Source organism: Ahaetulla prasina, chromosome 7 (assembly GCF_028640845.1).
Source record: "Ahaetulla prasina isolate Xishuangbanna chromosome 7, ASM2864084v1, whole genome shotgun sequence".
Lineage (NCBI taxonomy): Eukaryota > Metazoa > Chordata > Lepidosauria > Squamata > Colubridae > Ahaetulla > Ahaetulla prasina.
The window spans coordinates 81,070,540-81,089,806 of NC_080545.1; the positions used below are offsets into that span (position 1 = coordinate 81,070,540).

The 19,267-nt window shown below is 37.9% G+C and overlaps 2 protein-coding genes across 12 annotated transcripts in view; one reads left to right on the plus strand and one right to left on the minus strand.

The window, feature by feature from the left end:
• The window catches only part of DHX58 (DExH-box helicase 58), a 39,113-nt gene extending 36,010 nt beyond the window's left edge, over window positions 1-3,103 (plus strand). For all 5 annotated transcript variants that reach the window (XM_058191588.1, XM_058191587.1, XM_058191589.1 and 2 more), the window contains one exon: window positions 1,073-3,103. In XM_058191588.1, the coding sequence (XP_058047571.1) occupies window positions 1,073-1,270 (198 nt within the window). In that variant the 3' untranslated portion in view covers window positions 1,271-3,103. The remainder of the gene's footprint in view (window positions 1-1,072) is intronic.
• Window positions 3,104-3,253: 150 nt separating this feature from the next.
• The window catches only part of FGD4 (FYVE, RhoGEF and PH domain containing 4), a 145,943-nt gene continuing 129,929 nt past the window's right edge, over window positions 3,254-19,267 (minus strand). For 6 of the 7 annotated variants that reach the window (XM_058191571.1, XM_058191572.1, XM_058191574.1 and 3 more), the window contains exons 16-17: window positions 18,426-18,566; window positions 3,254-15,700 (exon numbers count right to left, since the gene is read on the minus strand). In XM_058191571.1, the coding sequence (XP_058047554.1) occupies window positions 15,431-15,700; window positions 18,426-18,566 (411 nt within the window). In that variant the 3' untranslated portion in view covers window positions 3,254-15,430. The remainder of the gene's footprint in view (window positions 15,701-18,425; window positions 18,567-19,267) is intronic. The other variant, XR_009156161.1, reaches the window with a different exon arrangement.

Consider the following 19,267-nt stretch of genomic DNA (forward strand, 5'->3'; position numbering starts at 1 on the left):
AGTTTGAATTCATTTTTTTTTCTAAATATACTACTTTTGCTTAGTTTTTATGAAGGAAGAGATGTTAGAGAGGAGGAAGTGGCAGGCCAGTGGGAAGGGCTAGGCAGGAGGACTTTGAATTTAATTTTTCAAATCCAATTTATTTCTAAAATCCCAAGGTTCAGATTCTGTAAATACTCCATTCCTTAATTAGACCTTAATTTGTTTCAGACCTCAGTCAAGTTTCCCTCTGATGATTGTTCCCTCTATTATTATTATTGTTGTTGTTGTTGTTTTGGGCTTCTGTAAAGGATCTTGCAGAATGTGTTCATCAAGGACAGGAATTTAACAGGCTTTATCTATCTTTATTGATCTATGAAAATCAGAGTATGAACCCAAAGCTTGTTAAAAGTTTTAGATAGCACAGTGGATCTCAGGTAAACTTCCACAACTTGATGTTGTGCATTTAGGAAAGCTTTACATGGTCTTAGCTTGGCACAAGAACTCGATAGGTAATTATTTGGTAGCCTCTTGTTCAGATTATGCTTAAAGCCATAGTGCATTTTATTTTGATTTAGTTTGTCATCTTGGGTGAATCCAGAAATTCTAGTTTATCCAAGAAACTATGATTAACATAACATGTAACTTTCAGACTATTAAAAAAATGAGGCTAAGGGCAGAGAACATCTGTCCTGTTAAATGTGATGTATCCTTGAAGAAAATATCTAGCAGGCAATCTGTAGGCTCTGGAAGGAAGGGAAGGGAAGGGAAGGGAGGGAGGGAGGGAGGGAGGGAGGGAGGGAGGGAGGAAGGAAGGAAGGAAGGAAGGAAGGAAGGAAGGAAGGAAGGAAGGAAGGAAGGAAGGAAGGAAGGAAGGAGGAACAGAATACAAGAGTAGGCATCCCTGTAAACTGAGATGAGCTTTTGCAAATCTGTATTATTTTTTGTTCTGCTCTTTGGTAAAATCAGGGCAGCCCAAACACTGGGAGATGAATTTATCTATAGTTCACTGACATTTTCCCCAAACATGGAAATCTACCCTTGTGACTTACTTAACCTGGTAAAGAGGCTAACTGTATTTGTGTTCCTGCAGATTTGGGGAATGGAAATGATCTACCGGGATTGCACACTTCCAATGTTGGCCATTAAAAATTTTGTGGTGGAAACTCCCTTTGGCCGCCAGAAACCCAAAAAATGGAACAAAGTTACTTTTGAAATCAAGGCCTTTGATTATACGGAATATTGTAATACTAGTTTTAAACTGGATACACAAGACTTGGCGATTAAATGAAAAATAATTCAAAATAATGGAATGTGCCCCTTTTGGCTAATAAATATAGCCTTGTACATTTTCCTTATCTAGTGAAAATTAGCAACCCCATTGAAAAAATGCTGATTCAAAATAATTTGAAATAGGCCTGCTGAACCTCTTCACACTAATTCTAAACCCTGAATGCTGGGGTCTTCTTTTTTCTTTAAATGTATTTGTGGGCTGGCTTGTCCCAAAATAAATGTTTGCTTTTTTTTAAAGGTACCTGGCTACATAATCATTCTTCTTGTATTAAAGATCTGAATTGAGTTGGGAAGACTATGTGGTATCCTCTTTGCAACTGGGGTTTTTCTGAATGCCTTGAAAGAACACGATTATCATTTGCAACAGTGACCAAAATGGCAAGTTCCAAACAAAATTCATGCTTTTTAGGCTGCAAGAATTGGGACTCATTTTGAAGCATTTCCGCATCGTAATTGGAGTAATCCAACCTTCACCTCTTACACAAGACATGTAAAAGTCCACATAGCTAGTACTTAGGATGCCTGCTTTCTCCTGAGGGGACAAGAGATAAAACTCTTATCAATTTATCTATTTCCCTTAACTTAGGCTGAAACTGCCACCTATAAGAAGGGAAGTATTGTCACAATCGGGAAATTAGCTGTCCTTAATCTTGTCAGAACTTAACTGGTGTCCAGAGACAACCAGAAAATCCATGTGATTGTGTTGTTCTGAAACCGATTCAAAACTCAGCTCAGTTATGGAGGGGTTAAAACTCAGAGCAGAGCTGCTTTTGAGCACTCCCTATGTGGAAATAGCCTCAGAGTCACAAAGGCACTACAGGACTGGAATGAAGATGAACTAGAAGTTGGCTGGGGAGGGTTCCTGATTTGGAAAAACAGTGTATGAGTAAGAGATGTTCGGAGAATGAAGAGGAAGAGAAGGTTCATACAGAGCAGCTTCACGGAAACGGAAACAAAGATCCACCTGGATTTCAAACAGGTCTAGTAATCCGTGACAAATCTGTGAAAACTAGGTTATATTTTGGGAATACTAAACCATATGTAAGTGAGGAAGGGGTATAACACATATTTTCCATCTCTCACACAACGACCTAATTGCATGTTCTGCTACTTACAGCTTGGTTTCTAAAGTACATTTTGCAATACCTCAATCCTATCTGGTAAATCATTGCATTCTTTTTTTTTAAAACCAAGTTTGTAGATTGCCCCAATTAAGAAGAAAAAAAACATGGCAGTGATCAAATTTGTAATTTTATAATTGTCAAAGCTTCTTGCATCTCAATTTAAATTGTATGACATTAACATATTGTCAACTCGCAAAGCATTCCTAGTCTGCTGTCAAGTTGCCATGGGCAGGAAAGAGGGGAGGACTGATGGAGCAGTTCAGCAGCCACATTCAAAAGCACATTCCACACATATCTTCTCCAAGGTTGGATTTCAGATTACCAGAGCCATCGTGCCAGGCGTGGTTTCTACAGAGTGTGAAAGTGCTTCATTGGAGAATGTGATTTATGACACAGACTAAGAGAAGAGGGGGAACAGGGTCAGAGTTGAGCCGTAAATTACGTGTGGCAGAGTTGACTTCACTCAGGAAGTTGCTGACATGTTGCTCCTAATAACTGGATTTCTTTTGAAACTTGGCTCAAGGTTCATGAGTTAATCCGCATTTTGTTCTCCCAACAGCCACTCTATGAGGTGAGTTTTCCTGAGATTAATCTTGTATATAGGCCTTCCCAGTCTTAGTCCAATAACAACAATTATTAGATCACACTGATGCTGCTGTTATGCAGAGTATATTTTTAAAAAATAAGATATTCTTGTGTCTTTTACCCAGACCAAATTATTTCTTAATTGTTTTTGAAAACAAACTATAGCATTGCCTGCAGTTTACACATGATTCTTTTCCACCATTAATATGGCCACTTTTTTAAAAAAAAATAATATCATAAACTCCTCAATATGAAACTCACAGAACAATTACTGATGGATTGTTGCTTTTATTTTACAGGATTACAAATTTCTTTAAAATTTTCAACAGAAATTAAAGTGCGTAATTTTACAGTAGTCCAGCTCCCACCATTATTAACCAAATATACATATATTACAGAAATGTATACAAATATCTGCAAATATTTTACATACATGTACATATTATCAACTGGTAAAGCTAAACACATTCACCATTTTAAATATTACTTTTTCTTTTCTTTTTTTCATATATTTTAGAATCTATTTGTGGTAAAGAAAAAAGTGAAAAAGCCCTTCTAGAAATCACTCTTTGAATAAATAGATGTATATCCCAAAGCATTGTCTGTAATGATATTGTCACCTAAGCTTGACTTATTATTATTCAGGCAGCATTCAAAGTATAATTCCCACAACCTTTAAGTCTACAATACTCTGAACACATCTGTGAGTTTGGAATAAGATAGTTAATAGCTTTTATACACATCCAGTGTCCCATTCCAGGCCCTCCCTGCTTATAATGCAATATGTCCTTGACTTGCGACCACAATTGAGTTCAAAATTTCCACTGCTAAGTGAGGCAGTTGTTGCATCTCATTTTTGCCACCGTTAAATGAATCCCTACAGTGGTTATGTGAATCATGCAGTTGTTAAGAGAATCTGACTTCCCCCTATTGACTTTGCTTGTTGGAAGCTGGATGCGAAGGTTACAAATTGTGATACACAAGACCCCAGGACAATACAACTGTCGTAAAGACATGCCAGTTGCCAAGTGCCCAAATTTCGATCACGTGACCATGATCGTGAAAAATATCGCAAGTCGCTTTTTTCAGCGCTATTGTGACTTCAAACAGTCACCAAACGAATGGTTGTAAATCTAGGATTTTACCTTTATCACCACTCAATATAGTGAATTGACAAACAGATGAGCTTCTGAGCATTTTTTTGGGACAAGGTAAGTTAGTTTTGCTATAGCGGGTAATACAAATTACTATCAGCCTATTCTTCACTAGGATGCTGTGAGCAAATCTACTACTTCTCTGTTGATTTACCACAAATATTGTATGCATCTGATAGAATCCCACATCGAAGACAAAAAAAAACATATATACTTTTTTTTCTCTAAAAATTCAAAAGCAATTGCTTCGACAATGAACTAGCAAAAACTGTAACTCTACTCTTTAGTAATGGGAGCAGAACAAATTAAGCAACCTCTTCAAACCAGACACTGAAAATATATACAGTGGGGACTTGCTGATTAATGTTTAAATATGCTGTAAAAAATGTCTGTAAAACATTTAAGGCTAACCAACACTTTCTCTCCAAATAATTATCAAGTTATAACACTGTTAACCTCTGTTCATATAATACAACCTGGAAGAATAAAAGGACTGTGTGTGTGTGTGTGTGTGTGTGTTTATTCAGTTTATCAAATTACCAAGAAATAAGAATGAAATGAAAGGGATGAAATCTAACAATTCTTCTCTGATTCTCAAGTGGTGGCTCTTCATTCACATTAACAATCTAAGTGCATCTCTACCTCAGCCACTTTAAGATGTGTGGGCTTCAGCTCCCGGAATTCAGCACTGCTGGCTGAGGGAATTCTGGGAGTTGATGCCCACACATCTTAAAAGTGACTGAAATTTAGAAATACTGATCTAAATAACTATTTCCCTAGATACAGAGAACAGGAAAAATGTCCCAATATATTCGAAAAACAATAGTATGATGTCTGCTGAAACATCTGATTATTTCTGTTGTACTTTTGTTTGTAGGGAAACCATACACACCATCTTGGTCCTTGATTCCATCATCTCAACATTAAAGCTGAACCAGTTTAGTTAACATAGATAAAGACTTCCCTTGTCCAATCATTTCCAACTCGAGGGGATGGTGCTCATTTCCATTTCTTAGCAGAGGGACCCAGGTGTTGTCCAAAGATTCTTTCTATGATCATGTGGCCAGCATGACTATACAGTGAGGAACATGGAACACCATTACTTTCCCACCGAAGTGGTACTTATTAATCTACTCACATTTGCGCGCTTTCAAACTGCTAATTGGGCAGGAGCTGAGGCAAGTGAAGGGAGCTCACCCCATTGCGTGGCACTCAGGTCTCAAACCAAGGCTGTCAGCTTCCAGCTGACAAGCTCAGGGTCTTTTAACTGCTGAACCAACGGGGCCCCCTTTACTTAACAGTCATTGGATATTTATATCACGTTGCCAGATAGTACTTCATTTCAGCTTAGCATGTTGTATAAAACAGGCTGCTCTGGTTTATATGATTCATGGTTGGGTTTGTGCAACCAGCTGCTATAGTTTAATTCAGTAAACCATGTTTAACCCAGCAATGGCTTAATGATGTGTGAGACTAGATCCAAGCAATATTTAATCAAAATATCCCATCAGACTGAGATATACCATCTACTGTATCACTGGAAGCTAACTGAGAGCAGAACTATAAATGATGGCAAAAATAGTGCATACCAGGATATCTCTTATAAATCAGTTTGAAGAAATCATTTGAGTAGCAGATTTCGGAGGCAGCACTGTTTTCCTGCCTCCTATATCCAGCTTTTTATTATTTAATACAATTGCCACCCAATTTAAAGCTCAAGTATGAATGAATCTCAATACTGGCCATAACAAACATAAAAATACTTTATATTCATTTCTACCGTATCAATATATAAATCATAGCATCATGATAACTTCTGGAGCATGCAATACAAATTAAGGATTTTAAAAATGCATATATGGGCCAGGAGGAAATGTTGTTTAGTTATTAAATAGGTGGGTGCATTTAAGGTAAAGGTAAAACTATGGCACGTCCTAGAATTAACTTTTTTTTCCCTGATGTCTCTTCTGTAGAGAGACAAATACGATCCTTTCTTTGCCAATAACAATACTTTTTAAGCATGGAAGGCTAGACCTAGCACCCCATCACATCAGAGGGAAATCCTCATCATCAGGGTGCCTGATGTGCTTAAGTTGGGGGAGGGGAGAGAGAAATAAATAATATATCCAGCTGTTTAGTATTTAATTGCAGCTCAACTCAAAGCCCAGGTATGTATAAACCTCAGTGCTAGGTATAACAGTTGACGACAGGTAAAAGGAAAAGTTGGAAAATACTTTCTGGACTTCTTTATTCAGGCCTCCCCTGTCAAGGACAAAAAAATCGGGTCCACGTATGGAAATCAGTTTAATTGGAAGATCCAATTAAACTGATTTGTTGCTATTTATGCCTATGCACAAGAAGGGATGCTGTGGCTCAGTGGCTAAGATGCTGAGCTTGTCGATCAAATGGTTGGCAGTTCAGCGGTTCGAATCTCTAGTGCCACATAACGGGGTGAGCTCCTGTTATTTGCCCCAGCTTCTGCCAACCTAGCAGTTCGAAAGCACGTAAAAAAAATGCAAGTAGAAAAATAGGGACCACCTTTTGTGGGAAGGTAACAGCGTTCTGTGTGCCTTTGGTGTTTAGTCATGCCGGTCACATGACCATGGAGACGTCTTCAGATAGTACTGGCTCTTCGGCTTTGAAACGGAGATGAGCACCGCCCCGTAGAGTCGGGAACGACTAGCACATATGTGCAAGGGGAACCTTTACCTTTACCTTTTATGCCAATGCACAAGAATATTCTCAACGAACTGCTTGGAGTTAAGTAAGAGTCAATGGAAATCAAGAGGGCTTGGGCTTAGTTTGCTTGCGGCTACATAGGGATTGTATGCTGATCCCTTTTTTAATTCTGCCAGTCTTCTATTTCTCCCTTTGAAAGAGGGCTTGCCTTGAAACAGCTCCCTTTCCTGATGGCGCACTAAGATGTTTTTCCAGAAAGGGGCTGCGAACTAGGAAGCCAAGCTGGAGGCCAGCCTTGAAGAAAAAGACCATTTTAACTTCCTCAGATGAAGCAGGCATTCCAGACTCACTTGTGGGGCAAGGGAGACTGACGGAAGTCAACTTTTACAACAGCTAGGTGCTCATTATCATTTGATTCAATAAATGAATGGATCGACTGGAGAGCATTGTTTCAAATTCTCATCCTAGACAGCTTAAAGAGAAGCGATGCACCAATCTCTTTTCATATTCTTTTAGGGTTAATTTAGATTGGTCTTTTTACTTTTTAACACTTGTGGCATTTCCAGATAGAACAATGGGAAACTTAACATGATTTTGTCTAATGCATCAGTGGTGGGTTGCTACCAGTTCTCCCCGGTTCGGGAGAGCCGGTAGCGTATATGTTGAAGTGACAGTGAACCGGTTCACTCTGACCATCATCTGGGCCCTCCCTCCTGCCCCTGCGCTATGCCTACCTTTATTCCTCTGTTTTTAGCCCAGCTGAAAGCCGCAGCAGAGCAGATTGCACTCCCTCAGCTGTTCAGAAAATCAATGCGCTTCCGCAAAGTGCAAGTTTGGTGTGCATGTGAGCGAAGTGAGCACACGGGGACCGATTGCGCAAAGCGCATGCGCAAAGTGAACCGGTGGTAACACCGGTTAGAACCCACCACTGTAATGCAGGGGTGTCAAACCCGATCACATTGTGGGCCGTATCGTTGCGTATCACTATGCTTTTTGCCTTTGCGGAGCCGGAGTGGGTGTGGCCTGAGCAGGCCATATCTGGCCTGCAGGCAGCCAGTTTGATAGCCCTGGTCTAATGGCAGAGACAATGCTTGCACCAAGGTGAATGGGACTTTTCTGGAGAAGGAGAAGCCATAAGATCACCCACATGTGTTGTGGAAGGCTGCTCCTTGAGAGAAGACTGGCAGGATTCAAAGGAGTCGTGCCAGTTCCTCTTGAGTGCCAAGAACCTCAGAAGATGGGAAGCTCCAAAAATTTAGTATGAGATTATTAGTGAGTATTGGGCTCCCATGTCTACCTTTTTAAGCACCTTTTTTTAGGGATACTTATAACAATGGTCTATTCCAGGGGTCTCCAACCTTGGTCCCTTTAAGACTTGTGGACTTCAACTCCCAGAGTTCCTCAGCCAGCTTTGCTCTGGGAGTTGAAGTCCACAAGTCTTAAAGGGACCAAGGTTGGAGACCCCTGATCTATTCTACAGGCAAATCAATTACTTGCTTTTGTTACTCACTTTCCAGTTTATTTGATTCTTTAATATTAGCATAAATCAAGCCTTGTCATGAAAGGAGTTATTCCAGAGAAGGGAAAGGAATTGTACATGCAATGTGATGTACTACAAACCTATCAAAACGATAATTATGAAAACTTCTAACAGTACCACTAAGAACATAGCTTTGTTTAAAGGTCAAGAATAATAAGTCAATAGTGCTAAAGCACCAAAAAAAGCATTGCATTATAGACCGTTTTATTTATTTATACCACAAAATATGAACAGAAGTGGTTTTTTTTTTAAGTGATAGTCACATTTGGTATCCCTGTGCTTAAATAACTTCTTTTGTGACACAGAAGCTGTTTTTCAGTGAGACTGGCCTAACCTAAGTGGCTTTCTCATTGATAGCCATTTACCTAACTTTGGCAAGATGATATTCAGTTAACTTACATCAAATCAATCTGACAGCTGTAGCTTCACACTGAACACATTGAAATGAGAAAATTAATATCTCTTGCAATTCGTTTGTACTTGAGCAATTATAAACAGATAGTAGAAACATTTCCACAAATGCAGGGAGCAAAATGTTTAAATAATGCACTAAAGAAACATGCTTCATCATTTACCACATGCACACTGATCTTTTTTTATAATTAGTTGTGATAATATAAAATGTTCCAGAAATGTTCCATCTTTATACTGTATTGGCTGGGAATAGGAAAAACTGAAAGTAGAAATATTCAGAATTGCTGGTTAATATATTCTGCTATGGTATCCATTTGGTGAAATAAAATTCATATTGGGTTTTCTTCCTTTCATTATGCAACAATTATTAAACATCAAAGTAGCTGACATAAAAAACAGTCAGGAATTAATACTAAAATCTGTAATTGGCCTAAGCAAAAATAAGTTTCCTTGCTAAATAATGAGCAAACTGGGAGCCAGATTCGGCTATTAATGAATGTCACTCCATGGAATGTATTCTCCCCTTCTCCACTAGCCTTTTTAAGCAGTGTTACAGACATTAACTATAATTATTTCTGACCCTTCTTCCAGTATCGACACCTGCCATTTAGACCAGGGGTTTCCAACCTTGGCAACTTTAAGCAAAGCTGGCTGGGGAATTCTTGGAGTTGAAGTCCTCCAGGCTTAAAGTTGCCAAGGTTGGAGACTCCTGATTTAGGCAGACTTCAGTTCCTGGATTAAGTGGAATTTCTGCTAGATCTTCAGTTGCAATTCACAGCATGTTAATGAAATGCTTAACAACTGAAAGCAAAAGGACATTAAAAGTATCTCTTTCAGCTGTTGACCAAGGTGCACGGTGAATTATAAAGGTTGCTCCTTTATGTCAGGCATATCAGAATGATAAATCATTTAATAAAAATGAAAGATTTGGGAATTTCACAGAAAGAGTACCAACTCACATCTGCAAAAGCACCCAAACACCAAGTTCATAGAAACTTCACAGGCAATTAATACGAACTGAAATGTTTTACCAACCTATTTAAAAAGAGCTTTAATCTGGAAAAGGTTGTAAAGAAGGAAGTTATATATGTGCTTTTAAGCCAGGTTAGTTTAACTACTGAATTTTTATGGAAAATTGGTTTTTCTGTTAACGCACACTTTAATTTAAAAATAGGATATTCTGACTATTATACCGTATTACTTAAAGGCAAGCATACCAGGAAAAACAAAGGGGTAAATTGCTTCCAAAAAGACACCCCTTAGCTCAGGGGTCTCCAAACTCGGTAACTTTAAGACTTGTGGACTTCAGCTCCCAGAATTCCATAAAACTTAAAGTTGCCAAGTTTGGAGACCCCTGCCTTAACTTATACACACACAGATCCATCCACTGCATTCATAATTTCTGCTACAAAATGACTATGTATTGAAGGAACTACAGTAAATAGAGATTCCATGTGAAGAAATAGCGACTTAATCAGCAACAAGACACATCCAACAAATACAAAATCCAATTGTCCCTAGTGATACAATATCTTTAAACCTACTTAGGGTAAAATCATTTTTACCCTGTGGGATTTTTGAGAGAAAAAAAGCATAGTATTATCGTTTTCTAAATGCTTACTTACATATGTACATTATTTTCAGGGAAAGCAATATTATGTAGAATGAAATAGAGAAATTAAAGTCAGAAGGTAAGAAAAAGGAAGGAATTGTACAACTAGTTTGTAATATCAATATTAATTATCTATCTTCATAACGTTCCAAATACTTCAGGTGGAAAAAACACAATTTAAAAGATTTTGGAGACAGATTAAACTACAAAAATTAGATTATAGCTTTATCATATCTTCATTTCAAATCACCATTAATTGTGCTTTACATTAGAATCTAACAACTTCAATCACATGGCAATAACATTCAAGTACTATACATCTCATTGATTTATTTCAAACTTTCTATCTGAGAGTGTGCTTAGGAAGTTCAACATCCTGAAAGTGCTCTCTTAGGACTATGCACACTTTGAAAATTATTCTGAAGAAATGCACTATTTCTCAGCTCTTGATTGAAGTAGACTGACTTTGCAGCCTTTACCCTGAACTTTAAAAAAAATGGTGCTGCTCCTTTAAGGAATCCTCTCCTTAAGGCAATATTTCTCAACCTTAGAAGCTTGAAGATGTGTGGACTTCAATTCCCAGAATTCCCCAGCCAATATGGTTAAGGCTAAGGAAACTCTTAAAGCAGCGGCACATCTTTTTCAAACTCGTGAGAAGGTTGAAAAAAGTTGGGGTATTTTTTAGTAGTAGTAGGACACACCACTGTCCCACCCCAGTTGCGAAGCACTTCTTCTACATCATTTTGAAGCCTACACAGCCTTTACTCTCTCCTAAGTGCTAATCATGTGCTTTTTATTATTAATCTATGAGGGAGAGGTTAAAGGAAATCTCTCCCTTATCCACTCCTCAAGGGTTCAAGTGGAACCCATATGAGGTAGTATGCTGCATAACTGAGATCAATGTGAATTCTAAGAGATCATTTATCTTAATATAAGAAAGCCTGCTTTCAAATATGATTCCCAGGAGACAGGCTACACATTTTCCTGAACTGATAACTAGAAGCCCAAAGTTCACCCTCCAGGTTGATTTTCTGAGACAAGTACATCTAGAATGAAGTTGCTACATGCAAATCATAGATTGAGTTCAAACGCTGAGAGCCACTACCTTTGTAATTGAGAGCTTTTTAACATTTGCACTTAACTCATGTTAGAATTGCTTTTTATTTTGCACATTTTCTATCAAGAAAATATTTCAAAGGAAGGAGAAATACATAGCTGGGTCGCAAAGGGTTGCCTATCATTTATTTTACAACATAGAATACGTATATATGTGTGTGAGCATTTTGCTCCATATAAACCCCATTGTTAAATAACTATATGTAAGTCATGTAAAAAAACGTTTCTTTTTTAGAATAAAATAATATTGGGTTAGCATGTCCCAAAACTGCTTTGCAAAAGGCAACTGGACTTTCTTGATTTTTCTTTGAAAACGTTTCATTTTTCATCCATTCTTCAGAACTGAAGAAGCTTCTTGGATGAGAAGCAAGTCATTTTCAAAGAAAAAACAAGAAAATCCAGTTGCCTTTGGAAAAAAACACTTTTGGGGTAACCATGACCTGGATGATTGAGAATCTCCATATACATTGGGTCAATATATTATTTGTTGAGAAACAAAATGTGCATCTTAATAAGTAATATAACATAGATGAATATTCTTTAGAAGACATGAAGTTCTGAATGTCCTTGCAAAACAGAACATTTGAATTAAAGAGTGGTGGACAATTCCATTCAGAAGCAACAGGAATGTTACCATGAGCTTAAGACGTTGGACAGCCCCCAAAGATTCAGAAGTTGTAAGAGTTGAAAAGTAGATTCCATTTTCTTTCTGTCATATACTTAAGGTTTGATTATATTTTCAAATAACATTTCAAAATCATGCACACGAGAAACTGAATATAAATCATTAGCTTCTCTAAAAACTAACTTTTATGTGATTGTCCCAGAACTGCAAAATCTCTCAGCTCCGGTGTTGGGCATATGATAAAACCATAGATCATCAAATTAGACAATAGTATAAACCAGGATAGATTTTCTGTATACCTATATCTTTCCCATCTACAAAAGCAAAACAACAGTGAATTAGTTAATTTCATACCAAACTCAGAAAGATGGGCTCTGGCAGTGGGGATATGTGTTTTAATTCTACATTTAATTCTACCTTTAATCTACATTAAAGCAAACCCTGTTTTTTTATTTATTAGAGCAAACATGTGTCGTATTAGAGCAAATCCTATCTACAAGGGTGCGACGTGACCCTAAAGAGAGGGCCAATTTTTGGACTACTTTTAGGGAGAGGGATTAAGCATTTGGCCAATCTTGTCTGACTGTATAAGCTAAGAGTACTTGGATGGGAAAAAACCCCAAGGAATAAATAGAAGCTATAAATAAGCCTCCAAAAAAATTGAAAAATGGCAATTTACAGACATGATCATCTAAAATTTTCTTGACAACAGAAATTATGTTTGACTCAAAGTTGACTTTAGTTAAAGAATAAAAAGGATAGTTTAAACGTTTGTATTCACTCTCCCCCCCACACACACACAAAAATTGTATGCTGGAAAAAGGAACAACATTGCTATCAATCAGCATCTGAGCCACCAGATTTCAAAATCTGACTGATTGTTATCTGGAGAAGATGCAAGAGAGATGCTGAATGGCTGTCCATGCTTATGTTACATCTGTTGTGGCATTTTACACACTTAATGCTTAGCAAAAGGGATTGTACAGTTAAATGAAATGTAGAAACCCTGAACACATCTTCATATAAAACTTTTGATCACAATTTTCCCATCTAATATTACTGGGTATTTAAAAATGTGGAACTAATTTTCAACTAATTTCAACTAATTATGTCTTTTTCCAGTTAGACAGTTGGCTGTTTGACCTGTAGTTTTAACTGCCCACAGTACTGGCTTATGATTGTTGCATGCATACCACTCCAGCAATGAAAGATAAATATTCTGAATAACTAGTAACATATAATAATACCGTTATTATATATTAGCTTAATTATTAGTTCGATATTGCAAAGCTTAAATCAACAGCACAATTCTATGCATCTTTACTTAGAAAGTAATTCCAACTGAATTAAATAAAGCTAATTCCCAAGCAAAAAGTATAAGATACAGTATAAGATGTGAGAGCCAGTTTGGTCTACTGGTTAAAGCAAGGCTAGAAATCAGAGAACTCTGAGTTCTAGTTCCGCTTTAGCCATGAAAGTTGGCTGGGTGACATTGGGCCAGTCACTCTCTTTCAGCCCAAAATGTCAGGATTGGTTGACAAGCTGGTCAATCAATTCTTGCCAATCACTGGATCAGCATTCGATTGATCTGAAAAAAGCACACTTGCAGGAAAGTGCCAAGAAGAAATGGGAAATTCCAGCATAAACATAGTACTTCTTCAAGAAAGTTTTTAAATTAAGGTATAAACACATATTTCCCAGCTTTGCAGAAACATTACTCTTCACACAACTTTAAAATCACGTTCTGTTATTCTATAAAATGCCTGACCATGCATGGTAAGCGTGGTGCATATTAATCAACCATTTTTATGATTTTGGGACACATAATGCAGTGATACTAATTGCAGCAAGATATTATGGCTTGATGAGGAGTTATAAATGGTCAGTTCAAATATCTTATCATCACATAATCTGTTGTAATTATGCTAGAACCCATGCCAGTGATATAACCTCAAAATACATAAAGACGTAGTTAGTCCATTCAGCATTTCTTCAATGCACTAGTTTTTAAATGAAGATTGATGGTTTTAATTATGGTTTGTTAATTTAAAATGTCAAGCCAGACTTTTCTTTGCACAAAGCATGATTCGACTGTAACTCTTAAGATATGGTTAGTTTTAACCATAGTTTATTGAGTACACCTTGTTCCCACATCATCTTAAGCCATAAATCATGGTTTACAGTTGGCTTTCCACATCACATAAGACAAACAAACTACTTTATGGCTTTGTGTAATGTATGAACTCAACGTGTACCAGTATTTAATTTTCTTTAATCATGATTTGGTGCAAAGTCCGAACTGATTCATAATATTCAGATCTCTGTATTAAATCCTAATATAAAGGGAAAAGAGATATCACAAGACATTGTTTAAGATTAAGCTGATAATTACTAAAGCACTTATAATTTTAGAAATGTAGCACCACCTTTCAAAGGTAACAGAACTGAGAAGTTATGCTTTTCAAACCACAGCTACAATCTATACATCCAGTACATGCCTTTACTACTCTTTCCAGTTCTGTATTAATGTATAAAAATACCAATATTATTCTATATAAACAAGCCACCAATTGTCTCTTAAATTCAGAAACCTCTGCTTAAACTCTACAGGATGCATTCTTCATTTTTAAAAATCATGGGCAAGCATTGATTTAGTATCATGAAGATAAATCATAATCGAGTATAGTACATTTTCCTGTAAAAACATACCCTGCAAACAGTATATAATGTTCTTAATTGTTCAATAAAAAAAAATTTAACAGGAAAGTTTTAGTTTTTTAAATAGATGATTTGAAATGCTTAGATACTCTGGATATTGTTTGGTTCACAAACAAAAAATTATAGTTTTTATATACACGTCAGTGTAAATAGTGCGAAAATTTAGATGCAGTAAGCTAATCTAACTTTAAATTTCACTACACATCTATTTGGCAATGTGGAGGTATATCTAAAAACACACAGGTATGATTCATAGAAAATTACCAAGAGATCAACTTCATTATGAAAATGCTGTACCATCCCCAATGGTATTATGTTGTACGATAACAATCTTAGAAATAACAGCATTAGGTTAATATTGATGACTTTTTGGCTAAGACATTAATTGAATAAAAAGAAAATATGGAATGCTTCTGTACATTAATTTTATTGACATAACATAAACGTTAAGGACAATTTCTCTAAAACGATATGGACTCGTTTGTTCTTTTCCAACATAAAGTGCTAAGAAACATGGCAGAAATGCTGGCGTCTTTTCAAATTTGTTTTAGGAAGTAGTGTCAACCCCAATAGAATGGGACAAATACAGCTTTACAGACCATTGGTGGATTCCAGTTTGGCAGTACTTTCCTGCTGATCCTCCAAGCTGATTTGTGAATCGTTGCAGCAATCTGGTGTTTCACCTTTAACAGCTAAATAGATGATTTTCAACCACTTCTGTTTCAGCTCTTCGTTATCTGCTGCAAAACTGTGCACAGATTTGGACTGAGTCAATTTGAAACTATGCGGGAGGTCAGCACTTCTTGGGGTGTCATCTACTGCGTAGCCCAAAAGTGGGATTGTAGCCAAGGCTTTGACATCCTATAGAAACAGAAATGAAGTCACTTTAAAAAGGCAACATTTGAGAGGAGTCCCCAAAAAGAAAGATCTTGATTTCAGAGGTTGGGCTACAGAGGATATTAGGTGGTTTCCAACAGGAGAAAACTGGTGACAGAGGAAGGAAAAGCTCTTATTCCTATCAAGATTACATTTTATAGATCTGTTCTGACCCAGCTCCCCAAACACGACAAACCCTCTGTAGTTAAATCAATGATTCCTTTATTAGGAGCGCCAGCAGCCCCAGAAAAAAGTCTCTCTCTCTCACACAGCAGGCTAACAAGTTTGTCCGGCAGGAAGAAGAACAGTTGTCTGCCACACCTATTCATCTCCGCCCTCTGCCTTTTATCCCCAAATCTAGGGTGGGGCTTCGCTAGCAGCGGTGGCTCTTCCGTCCCAAGGATCGGCCCATAGATTTCCACTGCTCTTCTCTCCTCTGCCTTCTGAGCATCCGCGCGTCAGGCACTGGACCCAGCTGTTCCTCCTCTTCCTCATCAGCCACCTCCAGACCTGGCAGCTGTTGACTCTCCATCTGAGGGCTGATGGATGGCCCAGGCTCCGCCTCTGTCTCTCTCTCCAATCCCTTTTCCCTCAGATTGCCTTGATGCTGGCCCATGCCTTGCCCTCCTCTGATTCAGCTGCTAGAGCGTCCGGCGGCCGACAGACCACAATAAGAACAAATGTGCAACCACAGAAAAAGAAAAATGCAAAACTGGAGAAAATTGCCTCCTAGACCATCAAGGGATTGGATCTATTCCCTCTTTGCCCTTTCACCATCTATGGCTACCACATTGAAATGCAAAAATCCAGATGACCCACAAATTAGGAGACAAGAGGTCCTGAAAAAAAACCAAACTAAGCTACTGTTACTATTGGAGGTTCTGCGGGTTGATAAAACCCAAACCTGGTGCAGGTAGTCCTCAACTTAATGACCACAATTCAGCCCAAATTTATGTTGCTAAGTGAGACAGTTGTTCAGTGAGTTTTGCCCCATTTCACAACCTTTCTTGCCACAGTTGTTAAATGAATCGATGTGGTCTTTAAGTTAGTAATATGGTGGTTGAGTGAATTTGGCTTCCCAATTGACAGATTTCCGTGTCAGAAGGTCACAAAAGGGGATCACATGATCCCGGGACACTACAACCATCATAAATATGAATCAATTGCCAAATGTCTGAATTTTGTTCACGTGACCATGGGGATGCTGCAATGGTTGTAAGTGTGGAAAATGTCAGAAGTCACTTTTTTCAGTAATGTTGTAATGTTGAATGGTCACTAAATGAATGGTTGTAAGTCAAGGATTACTTGTATCACGTATCACCCTCTGTAAACAGAAAGTGAGAAGAGATACACAGTGGTCATAGCCAGTTCTGATTGTTATTGTGTAAGCTCTTCTTTTACATACAGTGGGGGAAGAATACAATTCAGAAAGAGTAGGAATTACAGTTCCAAAATTGCAAATGAAAGGTAAGCAGGATATCATATCATCTAAGGAGAGAAAGGAAATTTGCTAAAGTCTGGCTCAGGGGTGAAATCTAGAAGATTCTGACAGGTTCTGGAGAACCAGTAGCGGAAATTTTGAGTAGTTCGGAGAACCGGCAAATACCACCTCTGGCTGGCTCCAGAGTGGCGTGGGAATGGAGCAGGGGTGAAATCTAAAAATTTTCCCTACCGGTTCTGTGGGCATGGCGTAATTGGTGGGCGTGGCTTGGTGGTCAGATGGCTTGGTGGGCGTGGCCAATAACAATAAATAATAAAAATAATAAACAAAGTATAAAAAAAACAGTAAGAGGTACTAAAAACCAACTTTCACACTTTACACACACACAACACAACTGACTCACACACAATGTAAAAGCAGCAGCACTTCACACTTCACACAGCCACAAAAAACTAAAAAACCAACTTTCACACTTTACACACACACAACTAACACACACACACACACACACACATGCCACATACAGCTTTCTGAGATTTTGTGTGTTTGCGTAGTTAGAGTGAAACACTACAGAAACACACCAAATCTCAGAAAGCTGCACAAATATTTTATTTTATTTTATTTTATTTTATTATTTTATTTATTTTATTTTATTGTGGACTTCAAATCCCAGAGTTCCTCAGTCAGAAAAGCCAGCCAGTTGATCACCGAGGAAATAGATTAGCAGAATAGATTGATTCTGTCTGGCTAAAACTGAAACTGCTTTCGGGCTGTGGCCATGCGTTCATCAGTAATGAGGTAAGTGCCTTAGAATCTCTACTTTTACTTGTAGAAAACAGGTTTTCTACAAGTAAGAGTACAAATAAGGTTCTGCTGTTTTTTACTTTTAAAGGCCTGTTTCTGCTGAAGCAAAACCGGCTTTTAAAAGTAAAAAAAACAAAACACCTCTGCAGATGGTGCGGCTCAGCAGAGGCAGGGGGCAGGGCCAGGGATTTTTGCTACAGATCCTCCAAACCAGCGATCCCATCCGATCTGGGAGCATTTCACCCCGGAATGGAGATTTTGCAGTATCCTTCCCCTGGAATGGGGAAGGAATGGGGATTTTGCAGCATTCTTCCCCTGGAGTGGGGTGGGAATGGAGATTTTGCAGTATCCTTCCCCTGCCACGCCCACCAAGCCACACCCACCAAGCCACACCATGCCCACAAAACCGGTTGTAAAAAAAATTGAATTCCACCACTGGTCTGGCTTCCATTCGTTTTTACATACCTGTGGAGCGCCATACATATATAAAACAAGGGCTTCATGTTTAGGTATCACACACCAAGCCTTTTGCCATGTTTTAGATTTTTCCAAATACTGCAGAAAACTACATATCACACTATTTCCCGACACTTCGGCTGATTCAATCTGTAGAGATAAAAGGAAAGTAGCTGAAGAATTCTAAAAGATCATTATAACTGTTCATCATTTCTCAGACAATAATTAGTAAGGAATAAAATCATAGCAAATTAAGTAACAAAAATGAAAGAGAACGATCTTATACCTAACTGCTGGCTTGGTATTTGACTATTCATCAAAGAAGCATGACATGGAAGCAATGCAATCTTGCGGAAATAGAATGAAATGGAAGAATTGCTGACCTTTTACAAAATATTTAATAATCAATCAGTTCCAGGGAACATTTTCTTCATTTAACTCAAAGTGCCATTCAGGAGAAGTCAGAAAGGGAACTCATAAAGTAGCTTATAACAAAAGGCTTTTTCTTCCCTCTGACTTCTTCCGACATGCTTCTTGAAAAAGTAGCTACTATCACATGTGGTGGATGTGCCCAAAGGCAAAAGCATACTGGGCAAAAATAAATACTTGGATAGAAAAAATGATAAAGGAACATATAGATCTAAAACCAGAAATATTTCTGTTGGGTATCATACCAGAAAAATATAATAAAGGGAGTACCGTATTTTTTGGAGTATAAGACGTACCTTTTCCACCCTGAAAAGGGGGTGAAAAATTAGGTGCATCTTATACACCGAATGTAGCCCAATATGAGAAATGTCATTTTAGCAGAATAACAGAGTTGGAAGGGACCTTGGAGGTTTTCTAGCACA